The sequence below is a fragment of the Schistocerca gregaria genome, chromosome 3, assembly GCF_023897955.1.
Source record: "Schistocerca gregaria isolate iqSchGreg1 chromosome 3, iqSchGreg1.2, whole genome shotgun sequence".
NCBI classification, from domain to species: Eukaryota; Metazoa; Arthropoda; class Insecta; order Orthoptera; family Acrididae; genus Schistocerca; species Schistocerca gregaria.
The window spans coordinates 418906382-418923918 of NC_064922.1; the positions used below are offsets into that span (position 1 = coordinate 418906382).

General features: G+C 37.3%; 1 protein-coding gene across 4 annotated transcripts in view; it reads right to left on the bottom strand.

Annotated features, from left to right (window-relative positions):
• Window positions 1-17537, bottom strand: part of LOC126356220 (SNF-related serine/threonine-protein kinase-like) — a 326256-nt gene that overhangs the window by 65852 nt on the left and 242867 nt on the right. For all 4 annotated transcript variants that reach the window (XM_050007035.1, XM_050007036.1, XM_050007032.1 and 1 more), the window contains one exon: window positions 15741-15852. In XM_050007035.1, the coding sequence (XP_049862992.1) occupies window positions 15741-15852 (112 nt within the window). The remainder of the gene's footprint in view (window positions 1-15740; window positions 15853-17537) is intronic.

Sequence of the window (17537 nt, forward strand, 5' to 3'; positions counted from 1 at the left end):
CATAGCACAAACACACGAATAGCAAAAGTTAATTGTTTAAATTAATGTCCATACGGTATAGCTACAAGAAAAGTTAAGCTTTCACATAAAACACCTATCGCTAAAAAAATTTTGCTGTTATTTCTGAGGGTGTGCTTAAGCAGAATCCTAAGCACACAGCTTAAACTGCAGTAGCAGAATATTTTCAACAAGCATGATTATAAATTTCACTGCTGTGCACTGAATATTTTATGAGCTGCCTCTCTGAATACAATTTCCATCGAGCACTTAAACTTTTCTACAGAAAAGCCCACATGTGAAATTTCTCAAGAACTAATTTCAGACTTTTTGTCATCATTATTGCATGGTTTGATATCTATGTAGGAACTAAAATGAATATGAAAAACTAACTTTGAACCTTGGTCTGTTTTAGCATGTGTTACCATTTAAGATATTAAACATATATGCACCAGTAAAATTTTAAATAATGGCCTAAATGGTTTGTTTTCTGGGACCAAAATATTTCTAAGTGGCTGGTCCTCAGTGTTAAATTCAGAATGAGAGTCTAACACTCCATCATTTAAGAAATTCATCTCACATTCTCACACGTAACACAATTCATCTTGTGTAAAAGGAAATTTACTTTGAAAGTAACGCTTCTCGAACCACCATTCACAATATTTTCTTGCGAGCTGTTAGAAATGTAAACAGCTGTGAGATCACGATCTCATCAAAATGAGGCCCATGAGAAACACACATTGAAGCACTGTGTTGTTAAGGAGTATTGCATAATCTGTGACACATTTTGCTGTCAGGAGATGCTTGTGTGTGCCTTGTGTTTAGTTGTTGAAAGTGACCTATTTTCTTGGTAACTACAGTTTTATTTTGATTTTATTCCCTTGGTTACATTTTATTGCTGCAGCATTATTCTGCAGTAATGAACTAAAATAAAATTCTTTGTAATAGTTTCAGTTCTTACCAGCCAAAATTAAATAATTTTAACTGAAAACTAAAACAATGAAAATTTCCCAGGTTTCTAAAAAGTTCTCAGGCTGGAAGATTTTGCCTGGATAAAAATATTCCCAGACTTTGCCAGATTTTCTGGGGTGTATACACCCTGTAAGACCAAATGGATGTGTGCATCATCCTAAGGATAGAATATACAAGTCAACAAAGGGGTAAAGCAAAGAACAACTTTTATTTCTGAATGCAAATGTTACAGCTTACCCCTGTCTAAAGGCGAATACTCATTGACGTAAACAGGCACCTGTAACCAACTACAAGATGCTAATAAATCATTTGTTGCTGGTAGCCTGAAATTTACTTGCTGTGCTTTATGTTAAAGGAGAGAGTGGGGGGGGGGGGGGGGGGGGGGGGAGGGGGAAGCAGAAGATAGTGATGACAACATTATTTAATTTGTGTTGAGGTGTGGTGTCGTACATATAATGAAGGAAAAACCACAGCTGTGAATCAAAAATCTAAAGTGACAAACATTGAGCAGCTTTTAGATATTCCTGACATAAAAAAGTCAAATATGAGGATGCACTGTCATACATTACAGTACAGTTAACACTTTGCCGTCCACAAGACTCTTATAAACTTATTTACTTGGCGCTGGCAGTGCTAATTCGGATTACTTGGCTTGTCACTGGCTGTTCTTGACATTATCTGGAGCTTCTAAATTATTATGTTTTACTAATCTCATCGTTCCCATAAGTTCTCAAAACTGTTCCCCTACCTTCATGAAATTCCGAAGATATACATATGTAAATAAATACAAGATTTGTTTGTTTCATAGATTTGTTTATTTGCATTGTCTTTGGTACTTAGTATTTCTGTTTCATATGATACGCAGCAAAACAGTCTCCACCAGATAGTCTGTCAACCATATAATGATGAGACGTATGTGATGTAGTGGCAACCTCCAAGTTTTGCTCCATGTATTCATCATAAATAATTGGATCGTCTCTTTCGTCTGCCATGATGAAAGGGCACAAGTACTTGTGTACTTGCAAAAACAAAAACTTGTTGACGTTTGTACCAGGTGTACCGGTATGAAATGAGTGTCTTTTTTTGTGAAAATGAAACACTAATTTTGAATTGAAAAGTAAAAACATTTTATTCAAAGTACTGAACATTGCTTTCTATACATTTTGACCACCTATCTGGCAATTTGTGGACACCATTCCAATAGAAATATTTGTCTTCTGAAGCAAACCAATCAGACACCCAATTTTCGACTTCTTCATAGGAATCAAAGTGTTCCTCAGTCAATGCGTGTCCCATTGGCGAAAACAAATGGTAGTCGGAAGGGACCAAGTCTGGTGAATACGGTGGTTGGGGTAACAGCTCCCAGCCAAATGTTTTGATTGTATCCTGAAACAGTTTTGCTCTGTGTGCAGGTGCATTGTCGTATAAAAAAATTACTTTGCCATATCTTCTGTCCCATTCCAGACCTTTTTCGATCAATGCATAGTTCAAATTGATCATTTGTTGTTTGTAACGATTAATATTCACAGTTTCACCAGGTTTTAGAAGCTCATGATACACCATACCTTTCTGATCCCACCAAACACAGAGCATTGTCTGTCTTCTTGCTGAATCGATCTGGTTGTGAAGTCAATGTTGATGGTTGTCCCAGATTAACCCATGATTTTTCCCGTTTAGGATTCTTAAAATAAATCCATTTTTCATCGCCAATAGCAATTCTATGCAAAACTGAGGTTCTTTCATGTCTTTGAAGCAAAATTTGACAAATGGTTTTTCGGTTTTCCATCTGTCTTTCATTCAATTCATATGGCACCCATTTTCCACACTTTTGGATATTTCCCATAGCTTTCAAACGGTCAGAAATTGATTGTTGTGCAACATTGAGCATTGCTGCCATTTGTTTCTGACTCAAAGTACCATTTTCATCCAATATTGCTTGCAATTCGGTGTCTTCGAACTTTTTTGGAGGTCTTCCATGTTCTTCATTTCTTACATCAACATCATTATTTGTGAACCGTTCAAACCATATTTTGCATGTTGCTTTTGATAGAGCATGATCACCATATGCCTCGACAAGCATTCATGTGACTCTGCACCCTTTTTTTTTCAAATGAAAACAAAAAATTAATGCTTTCTGAAAAACATTACTTTCTGGTACAAAATTCGACATTGTTAACACAATGAAAACATATGATGATGTTTGTTCCATGACTTGATGTATACTAAATATCTTTGACAGATGTCATACCAACCAAACAAAACAAAAAAAAATTAAAGCTCGTTCAAACAAATGTTTTGTATTTTAACGCTCATTTCATACCGGTACACCTGGTAACTTATTGTTACCTAAACAAAACACCAACAGAATGCAAAAGATACTAAAGTGCTGTCGCTGGCCACTGTGCAATACTATGCTCATGACACCACTGTGGCAGGGTACTAATAATTTCAGATGAGTAAAATTAGCAGCAGTGGACACAAATGCTTCATCAAAATAAAAAGACTACTTGAAAAAAGATTTCAAAGCAATGACTGAGAATGTAGTAGTGCAAAACAGAAAAAGACAATGTTTGTATGATTTGAAATATGTAACTACATAAATGCTACTACAAAATGTTTAAGGTTTAGTCCTGGATAGTGTATATCGTAGGAGGGGGTGATTGTTCAGAAGAGGTTAACTAAGAAACACACGGGCACAGACCTGCTGAACAACTTATGGATGTAAAAATCCAAAAGCATTATCTTTCTCATTTAATTCTTGAAATCTTCAGCAAGTGAGCTGAGTTCATCCATAGTCTCAGTCCAATACCCACTCCCATTTAAAATATTCACATACATTTGTATGATACCCAAATCAAACATCAACCATCTAAATTTTGCTGATGAATTATGTGTTTACACAGAATGTGTAACAGTGGCATTGGATCTGCATAAAATGAAGCAATCAGTTGCTCAATTGCTTGTATTTTTTGGTGAATGTGTTACACGCCTCAACAAATGAAGAAGGAGTACATTCATCAGACACCAGTAATTAGACATACTTTGAAACTGAAAGTAAATAGCTGTTTAGACAGCAGTAAAATATTTAGATTTTTTCATTAACAACAACTTCCAGTGGTTCTGAACACTAAACAAACTACTGTATAGCACAAAATACTGATAAATCTACTATGTTCACTAATGGGTGACTTCTGACAAGCATACCAGATAGCCGGACAAATGATAATACTGCACTGAACTACAAGTCTATTTTGTGCTTTGGTTAAGCTTAAAATTCAACTTTACACTATCTTGATGGTGTCAATGCAAAGCACTCAGTATTTGCCACGGTGCTCGGCAAGGAACACCCTACTTATGAAGATGACCAAACCCTTACTACATCTACATCAATTCCTCGATGTAAGATTCTTATTATAACAAGCACAGATTACAGAAAATAAGCTCTTATCAAATATTCAAGAACTAAGCAAAATGAGTTTTATTTTGAGATATTGGCTAAACAGGTGTCTCCTCCATCCAAGACGGAGATTGCAACAGCAAGTCTTATCACTGGGAGCAGATCAGCCCAGAGATCAAACTACTTTTCTGCTAGTTATGAATGCATTGTTTTTCAGCTGGAAGTCTTATTAGACACCATTTTTACAGACAGAGCTATTTGCAGTGTTCAAGCAAACAATCTACTCAAATGGAGATACATGAGGCCCATGTACATCACAGATCACTAACAAAAGGAGGATGTTAACTGGGGTTTTATTTCAAAAACAAAGGAAGATATATGCTTCTACCAAACATGACTTTCTCACATCAGAGCTGATAGCCATCCTATAGGATCTCCAATATGCTTACCAATAAGTGGAAAAACCAACCATCATGTAGTCTGATTCCTGTTCAAAGCTTTCTCCCCTGAAGCATTTACACCTTACTCCATAAACTTCAACAACAGGTCAGTCTCTGCTGAATAAAGGCACATTATAGAATTAAATGAAATTAAATTGTTTACGTTTTTGCTAAGAAAGCACTAATGATCCACAAAACTTTGTGATTGTGCAGTTATCTATTTCCTATACAGAGTTAGAGCTTCAGCCATGAAAAAGTGGCAGATGTCCTCCAGATGTGCTTCACTTCCACTGCGTCACTAATAACAATCACTGACATTTAATGAGTTGCAAAGTCATCACTGAATTACCAACTGGTTCTCTGCACATGGTCTGTCGCTGAACTTAAATGAATCACAATGACGGTGCTCCACTAGCAGCAGAAGTTTCTGTTTACACAGTACACCCATTTAGTTTAGTCTTTGTTCTCACATGCTTCTGCAAAGAAGATAACAGCGTCTGAAAATTTAACTCTGTGATTAGTGTTAATTAACTTTTTCTGAGTGTTCGCATATTTTCCGAGAACAGTGTTATGTGAGCTAACTTCGTAGTCCAGTGATAAGCAGAAACAGCGAAGCAGCAGTGCTTAAGAGTCCATGGAGCAACTACTTGGGTTAGTGTTCTATTCTCTCTAGTACAGACAATCGATGATTAAAGACAGATAGAGTCTGCACTTATTGTGTATGAATGTAAGGGGAATTGGCCATGGTTGACAGGCTTCAGGTTTCTGCCTTAGGCTAAAGTAGCATTGGGGCATCTGGGACAAATGCTTGAACAACTCTGGTGCCTTATAGTGTCGCCTGGAATTGCTGATGTCACAGCGTTACTGATTTGCTTGTTCTGGCTGGTCAACACTCACCTGACAGTGAACAGCGAATAGTGGCAGGGTCACAAATATGAAAATGGGTTCTGGCCACACAGCTCTCCATTTATGGCTTGAAGTCAGGTATGAGGTATTGCCCATTGCTGAAAGTACATCTGGGCCAGCACTGGGCACCTTGTCTGCTGGGGTCGATCTTCAAGGTCTGGACAGGCAGAGAGTGGGATTGCTTGTCATAGGAAATTCCAACATTAGGTGAGTGATGTGATCTCTTAAGGAAATAGTGGCAGGCCACAAAGAAGATCAATGTTCAGTTTGTTTGTCCATCTGGGGACCATGTGCAAGATGCGGTGAAAGCTTTGCTGAAAGCAAGTGTATGCAATGGATCCACTCAGTTGTAGATCATCGTTCAAGTCAGCAGAGATGACACTTGCCACCTGGTTTCAAGTGCAGCCACCTGGGTTCAAATGCCACCCTCAGTTCCTAGTTGGCTGGCTGCTTTGGTGAAGACGCTAGCATCACATGTGGCATGGAAGTAAAGCTAGCATTTTGCAACATTATTCCCTGAACCGAATATGGTCCTCTGGTTTGGAGGCGAGTGGAAGTTTAAATTAGAGGCTCAGACAATTCCATGAAGATCTTGGATGCAGATTTCTTGACTTCCACTCTCACGTGGAGAACTGTAGGAGCCATTCACAGCTTGGGTGTCCAATACACAGGAAGTGGCTATCAGGATTGCTTAGTACACATAGCATACATATGTGGGTTTTGTACAACAGAGAAAGTCCTCCAAAGGCACAATAAGATATGTTCTGATTTCAGACATGAAAGAGCATCAGCCCCATTAGTCAGAGTGAGAGTAGCATTCATCATGACAGATCGGAGAAAGAAAACGCTGGTGTAAAAACAGTAACGATATTATGAGAAGGAAAGTTGCTACTCAATATGTAGGTGAAATGCTGAGTTGCAGATAGGCAAAACAAAAAGATTTTCACACTTAAAGCTTTTGGCCAATGGCCTGTGTCAACAACACACACACACACACACACACACACACACACACACACACACACACACACGACTGCAGTCTCAGGCAATTGAAACCACACTGTGAGCAGCAGCACCAGTGTGTGATTGGAATGGTGACTGGGTAGGAGGGGAGGGGGAGGAGGCTGGAGTGGGGAGAGGGAGGGATAGTATGGTGGGGATGGCGGACAGTGCTGCAGGTTGATTGGGCAGAGGAGAGATGGCGGAGGGTGGGGGGTGAAGTAGTGGAAAAGGAGAGAGATAAATAAAATAAATAATATATATAAATATATAAAAATAATAATAATAAATATTATTATTATTTTATATATTTTTATTTTGTTATATTTTTTTTATTTTAGTTTTTTATTTATTTCTCTCGTTTTCCACTACTTTCCCTCCCCCTTCCCCACTTATTCCCTGGCCTCTGCTCAACCTGCAGCACTTCACTGTCCACTATCTCCATCATACTTTCCATCCCCTTGCCCACCCCAGCCTCCTCCTTTTCCCCAACCAGTCGCCACTCCAATCATGCACTAGTGCTGCTGCTCGCATTGTGAGACTGCAGTCATGTGTGTGTGTGTGTGTGTGTGTGTGTGTGTGTGTGTGTGTGTGTGTACATGTGTCTATTGTTGACAAAGGCCATTGGCTGAAAGTTTTAAGTGTGAAAAATCTTTATGTTGTGCCTATCTGCAACTTTTCTTCTCATAATATTATTACATTCCATCCTGGATTTTCCATTGTTTGATTATGAACAGTAATCTACCCAAACAGCACAAGGAACAGAAAGCTAAGTGAAACGTGATGTTAACAGTAATGAAATTCCAACCGGAATGCATATTGCAAGGATGTTCAGCGCTGGAGGAAGACGCATTGTTTACAGCTGTGAGTTACATGATAATATCTAGTGAGGTTAGTGCTTTCACAGACCCTCTGCCTCAGGAGCAATAGCGGTACAAGATATGAGTGAAGGTTTCGTTCAAGTTTCCTCATCACGTCATAGTATTAGGGGGAGATTCCAATTTACTGGCTACAGACCATGAGCAGTTAATCAGAGAATTGACTCATGGAGGTAATATCTCAGATTTCCTAGTTACCACCAGACCTGAACTTTCCAACTAAATGCAGAATGGGGAAGCAGAGATCAAAAACCTATTACAGCATCACTGAACACAGCTGTAAATAGGAATGTAAAGAATAGTAGGAAGACATTTCTGCTTAGCAAGTGCAACACTAAACAAATTTCAATTTATGTGGGCAGTCAACATGAAACATTCACACTCAAACCAAAGATGTTGAGCATTCCTGGACAAAGTTAAAGAGCATTGTACAATATGCCTTAGACAGGTATATGCCATGCAAAGTTGTTATCAGTCAGAAAGACATGCCATGGTTTGACATCTATGTTACAAAGCTGTTCCAAAGCAACGAGAGCTTCTCTACACATTTAAATGAAGCCAAAGCATCACAGTCAAACAAAAATTTAGCCAAAACCAGCGAACAGTGTTAAGTATCCTGCAATCAGTAAATGTATCAAAGCCATTCGTCCAGACGCTCTATGAATATAATGACAGTGAAATGGAGAGTGACAGTGAAATGGAGAGTGACAGTGAAATGGAGAGTGACAGTGAAATGGAGAGTGACAGTGAAATGGAGAGTGACAGTGAAATGGAGAGTGACAGTGAAATGGAGAGTGACAGTGAAATGGAGAGTGACAGTGAAATGGAGAGTGACAGTGAAATGGAGAGTGACAGTGAAATGGAGAGTGACAGTGAAATGGAGAGTGACAGTGAAATGGAGAGTGACAGTGAAATGGAGAGTGACAGTGAAATGGAGAGTGACAGTGAAATGGAGAGTGACAGTGAAATGGAGAGTGACAGTGAAATGGAGAGTGACAGTGAAATGGAGAGTGACAGTGAAATGGAGAGTGACAGTGAAATGGAGAATGACAGTGAAATGGAGAATGACAGTGAAATGGAGAATGACAGTGAAATGGAGAATGACAGTGAAAAGGCTAAAATATTAAATGCCTTTCTGGAACTGTGAGAGTGAGGAAGATCATGTTGCACTTCCTCCTTTAAATTGTCATATGATTGTCAAAATAATACACCAAAATATGTAACCGTGGGACAGAAATTCAACTCAAATTGTTTAACAGAGGAAAGGTCACAGAAGCTTAAGGGATATTAATACATGAGGGTATGCAAAAGAACTTGCTCTTCCTCTAGCAGCAGCGTACCATAGGTCAAGGGTATTCCTAGTGATTGAAGAAAAGCATAGGTCACTCAAGATTTCAAGAAGGGTTGGCAAACATGTGCACAAAACTATAGACCAGTTAGGTTAGTTAAGATACCTCTAACAGTGACATGCTGCAGAATTTTGCAACATGTTTCATGCTTGTATATAGAGACTGAAAATCTTTTCTATAGGTATTAACATCAGTTCTGAAAATAAGTATCATGCGAAATCCCGTCACACTATACGTCCATGATACCCAGAAAGCAGTAAATACCACTACCGAAGTTGATGCTGCGATTCTTGACTTCCAGAAGGCATGCGACACAGTTCTGTACTGTCAACTAACAAACAAAATATGACTGTACAGTTCATCAGAGCAGCTGTAGGATTGGATTGGAGAATTCCTAGCAAACAAAACACAACGTGTCATTCTCAAAACACTGTAATATTCCGACATAATAGCAGTTTTCGATGTACCCCAAGGGAGTATTATTTGACGTTACTTTTCACAATGTGTATAAATGACTTATTGGATTTAAGAAACATTATAAGACTCTTTGCGGATGATGCTGTCATATACAGAGAAGTCACTATGTTAGAAAACGGCAGCAAAATGGAAGAAGAGTTACAGAAGATTGGCATGCAGTGCAGAGATTGGCAAATGAAACATCAACATAACATTTAAGATATTGTGCATATGTAACAGCTTAAGATGAAAGATCCATTACCGTTTGTTTATATGATATCAGAACAATCACCAGACACAGTGGGTCCCAATCAGGATCTGCGACTATTCACTCGAATTGATTTTAAAATGAGATGATCACATTATAGTAGGAATGCATGATAAGTTAAGTAGAAATATGTAGGAAATAAGATGCCAGGTAGATATTCATTTGTACAACCTTGGAAGCATAGTCCACTTAGAACGGAGATCGTAACAAAATCCTCATTTGACCAATACTTGAATATTGCTTAACCATCTGGGGGTCCTTAATAAATAGGATTTATAAAGGAAATAAACAAGATCACAAGAAGAACAGCACATTTTGTTTGTTAGCACGAAAGCATCACGGGATGCACAACCAACTCCAGTAGCAGACACTGTAAAACAGTTGTTTTGCATCAAACTGTGGTTTACTGTTAAAATTCCAAGATCATATATTGCTATAAGAGTCAATGAATATACTGATTCTTCCTACACCTGACTAGTGAAAAGGATATGAAAGTAAAATAAGAGAGCTCCAAGCTTGCATGAGGCTTACTAATACTCATTTTAAGTGAGCATCAGTCCCTGCTTGAACAGGAAAATGGGTGGAGTATAACAGTGGTACACAACGTACTACCTATTTCTATTGCCATCATAAACTGGGGCAACTCATCACCGAGGAAAAAAGCGTTTGCTGTACAAATGTGTGTAACATGGACAATACACGGCATTCATTTCGGAATCTCTTGTAGTCAACTCTTTTGGGCATACTGACCAAAGCCTCACAGTCCATTACTGCCTCATGAAGTTTGTTTTCAGCTATCAATCATAATCAAAAAATGTAGTAGTTAAGTATATCTTGCAGACAAGCTTAAGAGAAGACCAATATTTCTCAATGGCAAAGTGTAGTAGAATTGTAAAACTGACTCATTCCATGTCATAATTAGGGATGGCAGTTGCCATCCAGGAAAAAGCCAATAACTAAATTGAGTTTTAACCACATCCTCTCCAAGGAGTGGATACCATGAACAGAGGAAACCAACTGTATCTTTTTCTGTTGCATAAAGTTGTGTCATTTCACAAATGGTCTACTGCAAAATCTTATAAAAGTGAACTGCCCCTGCCCACTTCAAAAATATTATTGGACTAGTGTGAGAGGACACTGTTATTTACCATATACATAAGCAATCTGACAGATAATGTAAGCAGCAGTCTGCAGCTGTTTGCTGATGATGCTGCAGTGTAGGGGAAGGTGTCATCATTGCATGACTGTAGGAGGATACAAGATGACTTACACAAAATTTCTAATTGGTTTGATGGTCGGCAGCTAGCTATAAATGTAGAAAAATGTAATTTAATGTAGATGAGTAGGAAAAACAAACCCATAATGTTCAAGTACAGTATTAGTTGTGCACCACTTGACACAGTCACATAAATTAAAATTCTAGGCGTAATGTTGCAAAGCAATATGAAATGGAACGAGAACTTGAGAATTGTAGGAGGGAAGCTGAATTATCAATTTTAGTTTATTTTGCAAAATTTAGGAAAGTGTGGTTCATCTGTAATGGAGACAGCACACAAACTAGTGCAACCCATTGTTGAGTACTGTTAAGAGTGTTTGTGATCCACACAACTATGGATTAAAGGAAGACATCGAAGAAATTCAGAAGCGGGCTCCTAGATTTGTTACAGGTAAGTTTTAACAACATACAAGTATTAAGGAGTTGGTTTGGGAACTCAAACTATTCTTTTCAAGTAGCGCTATGGAGAAAATTTAGAGAATCGCCATTTGAGGCTGAATGCATAATGACTTAAGGAACATGAAGATAAGATTAGAGATATTAGGGCTTGTATGGAGGCATACAGACAATATTTCCATTGGTCTGTCTGCGAGTGGAACAGGAATGAAAATAAGTAGTAGTGGTACAGGGTACACTAAAACACACACAGTGCTGTGGATTACGAGTACACATGTAGATGTATGTGGAGAGGAACTACAAGTCATAGACACTTGGGTGTGTTCAGCCAACCTCAAAATCTGCCTTAAATGTTGTGTGAAACTGGGAACAGATTGTGAAGGGTTTATTTGATTGAACTGTATTGTATTGCTAGTTATCAATATCATAGAGCTTGCTCTAACAGACCTCCCCAGCCACACAAAAAGAAAGCATCCCACATTTTTTCATTACACCTAACTCCATTTTCAATTAGGTGAGGATGGTTGAATAAATGTAAAGAAGTATCAACAACCAACATTAATTATAGTGACAATGATTTTTAAACATTAAAGAGTCTCAACAGAAGTGTAGTATAACGTGCTATGCTTGGACATGTTGTTACTCATTTATGATCCATGTTTACAGAACTCTTGCCAAATATTTTCCCACATCCCTGAAGTAATTACTGAAGCAGTGACAAATTACTCATATTTCTCATTTCACAACTCACATCTCAGTATGGTTTTTGCTTATGTTCCTGCTGGGGGAAAAATTAAAAAAAAAAATAATGAAACACCTCTGAAGTGTGTACTGAATCAATTTCTAATACTGGATATTATGTATACATAGTCTTCATTAGTGATAAGTACTAAGGGAATGTCTTTATTTCTATATCATATTTTATCAAATTAAACATGAATGTTATTTAGTTTCATATTTATTCAAGTATCACAGAGACATTTTTTTGAATATCTCAAATACACAAATTTATTATTTTCAACATGCATAAGCTAATTAAAAACAGAAAATGCTACTCAAATTATGGCACTAGCAATATAGGTGTCAAATTTAGATATGTAGAATGTATGAGCATCATGCAAAGAAGCAGCTGAACAACATGCAAAATTTAACTTTTTTGTTAAACTGTTAAACCACCAATAGACCAAAAGAAATAAGTTACATTCTCATTAAGAGTATATTTGTACAATGTGATTATAAATACATTTTTTAAGATTTTATAAAAAAAATATTCCCATTCTAACAACCAATGTGAAAACATCTTGTAGCATGACAATATGAAAGGGAACAAACTCCAAGAAAGTTCCAACTATTTTTTTAAAAAATATATAGTTTATAACAAATCAAATCAAAAGGGGAAAGAAAGTTAAACAAATCAAGACAGATGAAAATGCTGTATGTCTTAGAAGTATACCAGACAGATACTGAAAAAGAAAGTTAATACTTTCTTTCATCAGCACACTAAGTGAAAGTAATTAATGACATGCAAATACTGTTTAAAAACAGAGTCAAAATAGATGGCCAGTTACACAAAAGGCAAAAATCAAACAGCAATTTTGAACTGCATGGCCAAATGAAAAGCACTGGGCTGCATCTTCCACAGGTATTGTGGCTCTATTCGGTATTGCTACTTGAAGGCAGCAGTCAGTGGGATGGTTCCTAGACACAATTTTGGGTATCAACAAGTAGGCAAGAGCTGCTGGCAATTATTTGGTAGCTTTGTTTAATTTTACTAAGGCAATACATACGTTCCCAAACCAATGCTGCATTTTTGAACAAATGTAATGTTTGTTATTAATGCTAGTCCTCCCACATGTGTTTTTTTAATGATAATAGTCCTACTGAATACACATTCATGAATGTGGCATTGTGAATAATATTGCCATTGGTGACATAACAATGTCGCATTTTTAAATATGTATTGAACTGCATTACTACTACAATGCACATGTATTTGTATTCATGGTTGCTATTATTGGTAAACATTAAATTTGTTTGAAGGTGAAAAAAATCATCTATTGGCATATAAATTACTGTACAATATTTTCAAATCTGCCCTTGCTTATGCTGATACTGTCACTGTATGGTACAATGGACTTCCAGCAACTCAAAGCACAGGGTGCTGTCAGACAAAGGCATAGCACATTTAAATAGGGCATAATATCCCAACAGGTCCTGTTTGCTGGAAAATACTCTTTATTCCTCAAGGAACTGTTTTGCAGATTGGTGCTCCCAAGCAGACACGTAAGACACTACCACAATATCTGCCCCCATAAGATAAAGAACTCACACAAAGCATTCCTAGTAGATTTATAAACACGTTGTTCACTGTCCATCAATGCTAGTCTACCAAGATATATGACAATCTCTGAATAAATGATATGTAAAAATAATAGTGCTCTGTTAATTTCTCGGGAATTCTGATGATCTACATTGATATTAAATGCTTGATTTTTCTCTCAGTGTAATTGTAAATTACTCTGAAGTTTTGACTTCTCTCTTTCTATATAATTTTTCATCCCTTCCTGTTTCTTCCTCTGCCCTTATCCAGGCACTTGACATTTCAATAAATATAAATTTTGTAGGTTAATGGAGAGAGTTTATTACAAACCAATTACTTACAAGAAGCTACATAAAATTATTTACTGTACATAATAGGAATCTCCTTTTTAGGATTAACATTCACAAGTTAATCATGAGTCTGAGCATTTCTCAAAGACACTAAACTCAAAATAATAAACTGAAAATAATCACACTTCTTGCTCTGCAGTAGAGTCATGAAAAGTAATTACAATCCTAAAGTTATATAAACGAGGTTCCAATTAATGTAAAATTCCTCAAGTTGTTTAAAATATATGATAATATTTAATTAGTATAAATGCCACAAATAGTAAGTTCACAAGAAAACCATTTTCAGTTAGTAGTCATAATCAGTGACACACAGTAACATAGATTCAATGAACACAATAATCAACGAAACAGTGAAGTTAATTAAGAGAGTGTCTCCTGAAAATGTATTCAGGATTCTTAATTTTCTAGATTGTGGACCATACATTCCATAGCATAGAAGTTACTACAGTTGTACTAAAATCTTGTATCTTAAGTCATGAAGTATTGCACCTTACAAAGTAGCTCGTCAGAAACATGGATCTAATAAAGAGTACTGTTAATCAACAATAATTCATACTATTTTAGGTGCTGATTTTGAAGTAGTACAAAAATGGAAAAGCAGTAAAAGTAGTGCCAATATACCAAAACAGTTGCACTACTCATGCCTGTCAAACTACACATACATTGTAGACTCATTTGAATGAAGGAGTGAAGTATATGAAACAGTTCAAGTGCATTTGTGCTACATAAGGTACATTTGAAGCTGAATTACGGTTTTAGTGAAATACTGAAACCAAATGAAAATGCCAACTAAACATGCAATAATGTTTAGGAGTGCAGAATTTGCCTTGAAACATGACGAACAACAAATAATGAAGCTGTGAATACAAACAAAAATGATGTAGTCTATACCAATCTACTGACCAACGAGAAATGACACGCAACTTCTGCTTCCTGAGTGAATACATTACGTTTTCACTGGAAGAGAGTGCCACCTACAACTTGCAATCACAAAATAACTGTGCACATTTTGGATACAAGAAATTAAGAAGAAATGTCTTATTACACAGGATAAAATCTTCAAAGAAGTTACAAAGCACTTAATACCGGTCATTGTTTAATAATCACTGAGCAGTATCATTCTGCTACAGAAAGATATGTCTCCTTTAAAACATGAAACAGGAAATGTTTACTTCATTTAAGTATGCACAGAAGTAGCAGAAAACTGACAAGATGCAAGATTTTTCAATAAAAAGAAGAGAGGCCAGTAAAATATAAAGACTCTTGTTCTAATATTCATCAAAAAATTAGTTTCTACTAGACCATGCTAAATTAAAAGAAAGATACACAAAATTTCTTATGTTTTTCAATAGTTACTGTAACTTTAATTATTTTGAATGTTCTAGTAATACTTTGAAACTAATTAGTTGTGCCAATCAGAGGTTATCACCACATTTAAAGTGTGTTACATAAACAGAGTAAAGTTACTCACAGCAGAAGCAAAAACTAAGTATTTAATGATTTCATAAACTGTACACTAAAAATAAGAAAGCTGATTTTATTTTAAGTTGTTTTAGTCTTTACTTTTCCATGCATGTAAGTTGACCGTGCATTTAATTCCACTATTGCAATATGCACACAGCTTTAACAGTCTGTGACAGTGTTTTATGTGAGAACACACACCAGAGTGCCAAAACGCAAAGTGAAGCAATTGCAACATGCAGTAGGCATGCCAAAGGTGGTTGTTGTTGATTCACCTGGTCCCCGGGTGTGCGCGCTGCACTCAGTAAAGACTGGTTCACTTGTTGACATGAAACATCTGTGTTGCTCATTCCTGTGATCTTGTCCATCTTCGCGTAAGGCTTGCTGCTGCAAATTTGTGGGATAAATGTATCCAGTTAAAGTAAATGCTACAAAATTTCTGTTTACAGCTCAAAAAATATTTTTGCTACTAACAGCATTATTCACTGAGAAGATTTTGTTGTCAAGAAGCCTACAACATATAAATAATTAAAATTGCGGGCAGCAAAGGGGTTGAGGCAAGTGAGATATTACAATATTCAAAATTTGTACTGTGAAATCTGTCTACTACTCAACTAAGGACTAACTAAATGTGCTTACATGTAGCTAATAAATGCACATTATTGAGACTAAGAAGAAAACAAGGACGCAAAATGAACTGTACCTGTATCTTCCTCAAAGATACGAATACATGAGACTCAATTAAAATGATTATACTATAAATGAACATATACTTAACTTTTTTCTTTGTATCATCTTACAAAACTAAGGCACAATCTGAACGCAACAAATTCATTTTTTTTCTGTATGTATCATTACTACTGACTCAGTGCATCCTTCAAATACAACTACTTCATTGTCTACATAAATTATTGATGTCTATAGTCAGTCAGTATCAACTAGATGACCTAATACACATTTTGCTATAACCCTGTAAAGAGCACTTGGATACACACTGCAGCATCAGGCCTCTGGCACACTACACTTCAAATATTCCGCCAATGGCATCTGCACTAAATGGACACACCTGTGGTGGTCACATGACTCATGCCCACAGCACAGCATCCACCTTGACATCTACCGGAATTGTCGTCCTTATAAGAACTGCGCAGCAGGCACTCACTGACAATAAATAAGAACACAATGTAAAAGTTTCTGTAAGTTCCAGAATTGTTTCTATGTTTATGTCAGTGTTCTCAATTGCTGTTTGCTTGTTTGTGGAAGAAGAATAAACTTTGATTTATTGTGGCCGTGCCATTGTTTGTGTCTTACATCATAACACAACTGGTGACGAGTGTGGCATTCACTTCCATGAACTCAGTCTATTGGTTGGTTTCTTTGGTTTTTCTGGCCATTGGGGCACTACTCACATCTCTCCTCGAGTAGCAGCAGGTTCCTACATTTGCTATCACAAACCTGTCAGCCACGTTGAGTACGCAGGCATCCACACTGCCTCCCCCCCCCCCCCCCCTCCCCAACGACAATGTTACAAGAAGCAGCTTCAGCAACACTTCCTTGCCTTTGGTGCTAACATGTGTAAGGTTTTGTTCCTTCTTTGGATTTCTCCTCGGATATACCAGCTGTTGAGCCAGTTAGCCCCACTCCAGGGTCCTGTGTCACTTTCACTCAATGAAATGTGTAAGTTGTTCTCAAATTATCACTGTAAATGCAACCATGAACTCCACTGCCTCAGTGGCAAATGTCAGTTTGTTACTGACACTCATCACAATTCCTATGCTGATTCTATGGTCCACATTCTGTTGTCTCCTGACAAGGAGGGGCGTCAACACACTAAACAATTCGAGAATCCAGTTTTGGCTGAAGTGTTTAATATTGCTCAATCTCTGGAGATATCTCGTACTGCAAGTGGTCATACTGAGGCTTCGTGTGACATCATCGTGGTGGTTCCTGTTCTTGGTCGTTGGGAGTCAGTCAGTTCCCAGGGGGAGGACAACGTCGCATCTGTACAACCGCATCCTCCGCACTGCACTGGACAGTGATGTCCCAAACAAAACCACCACCACCACCACCAC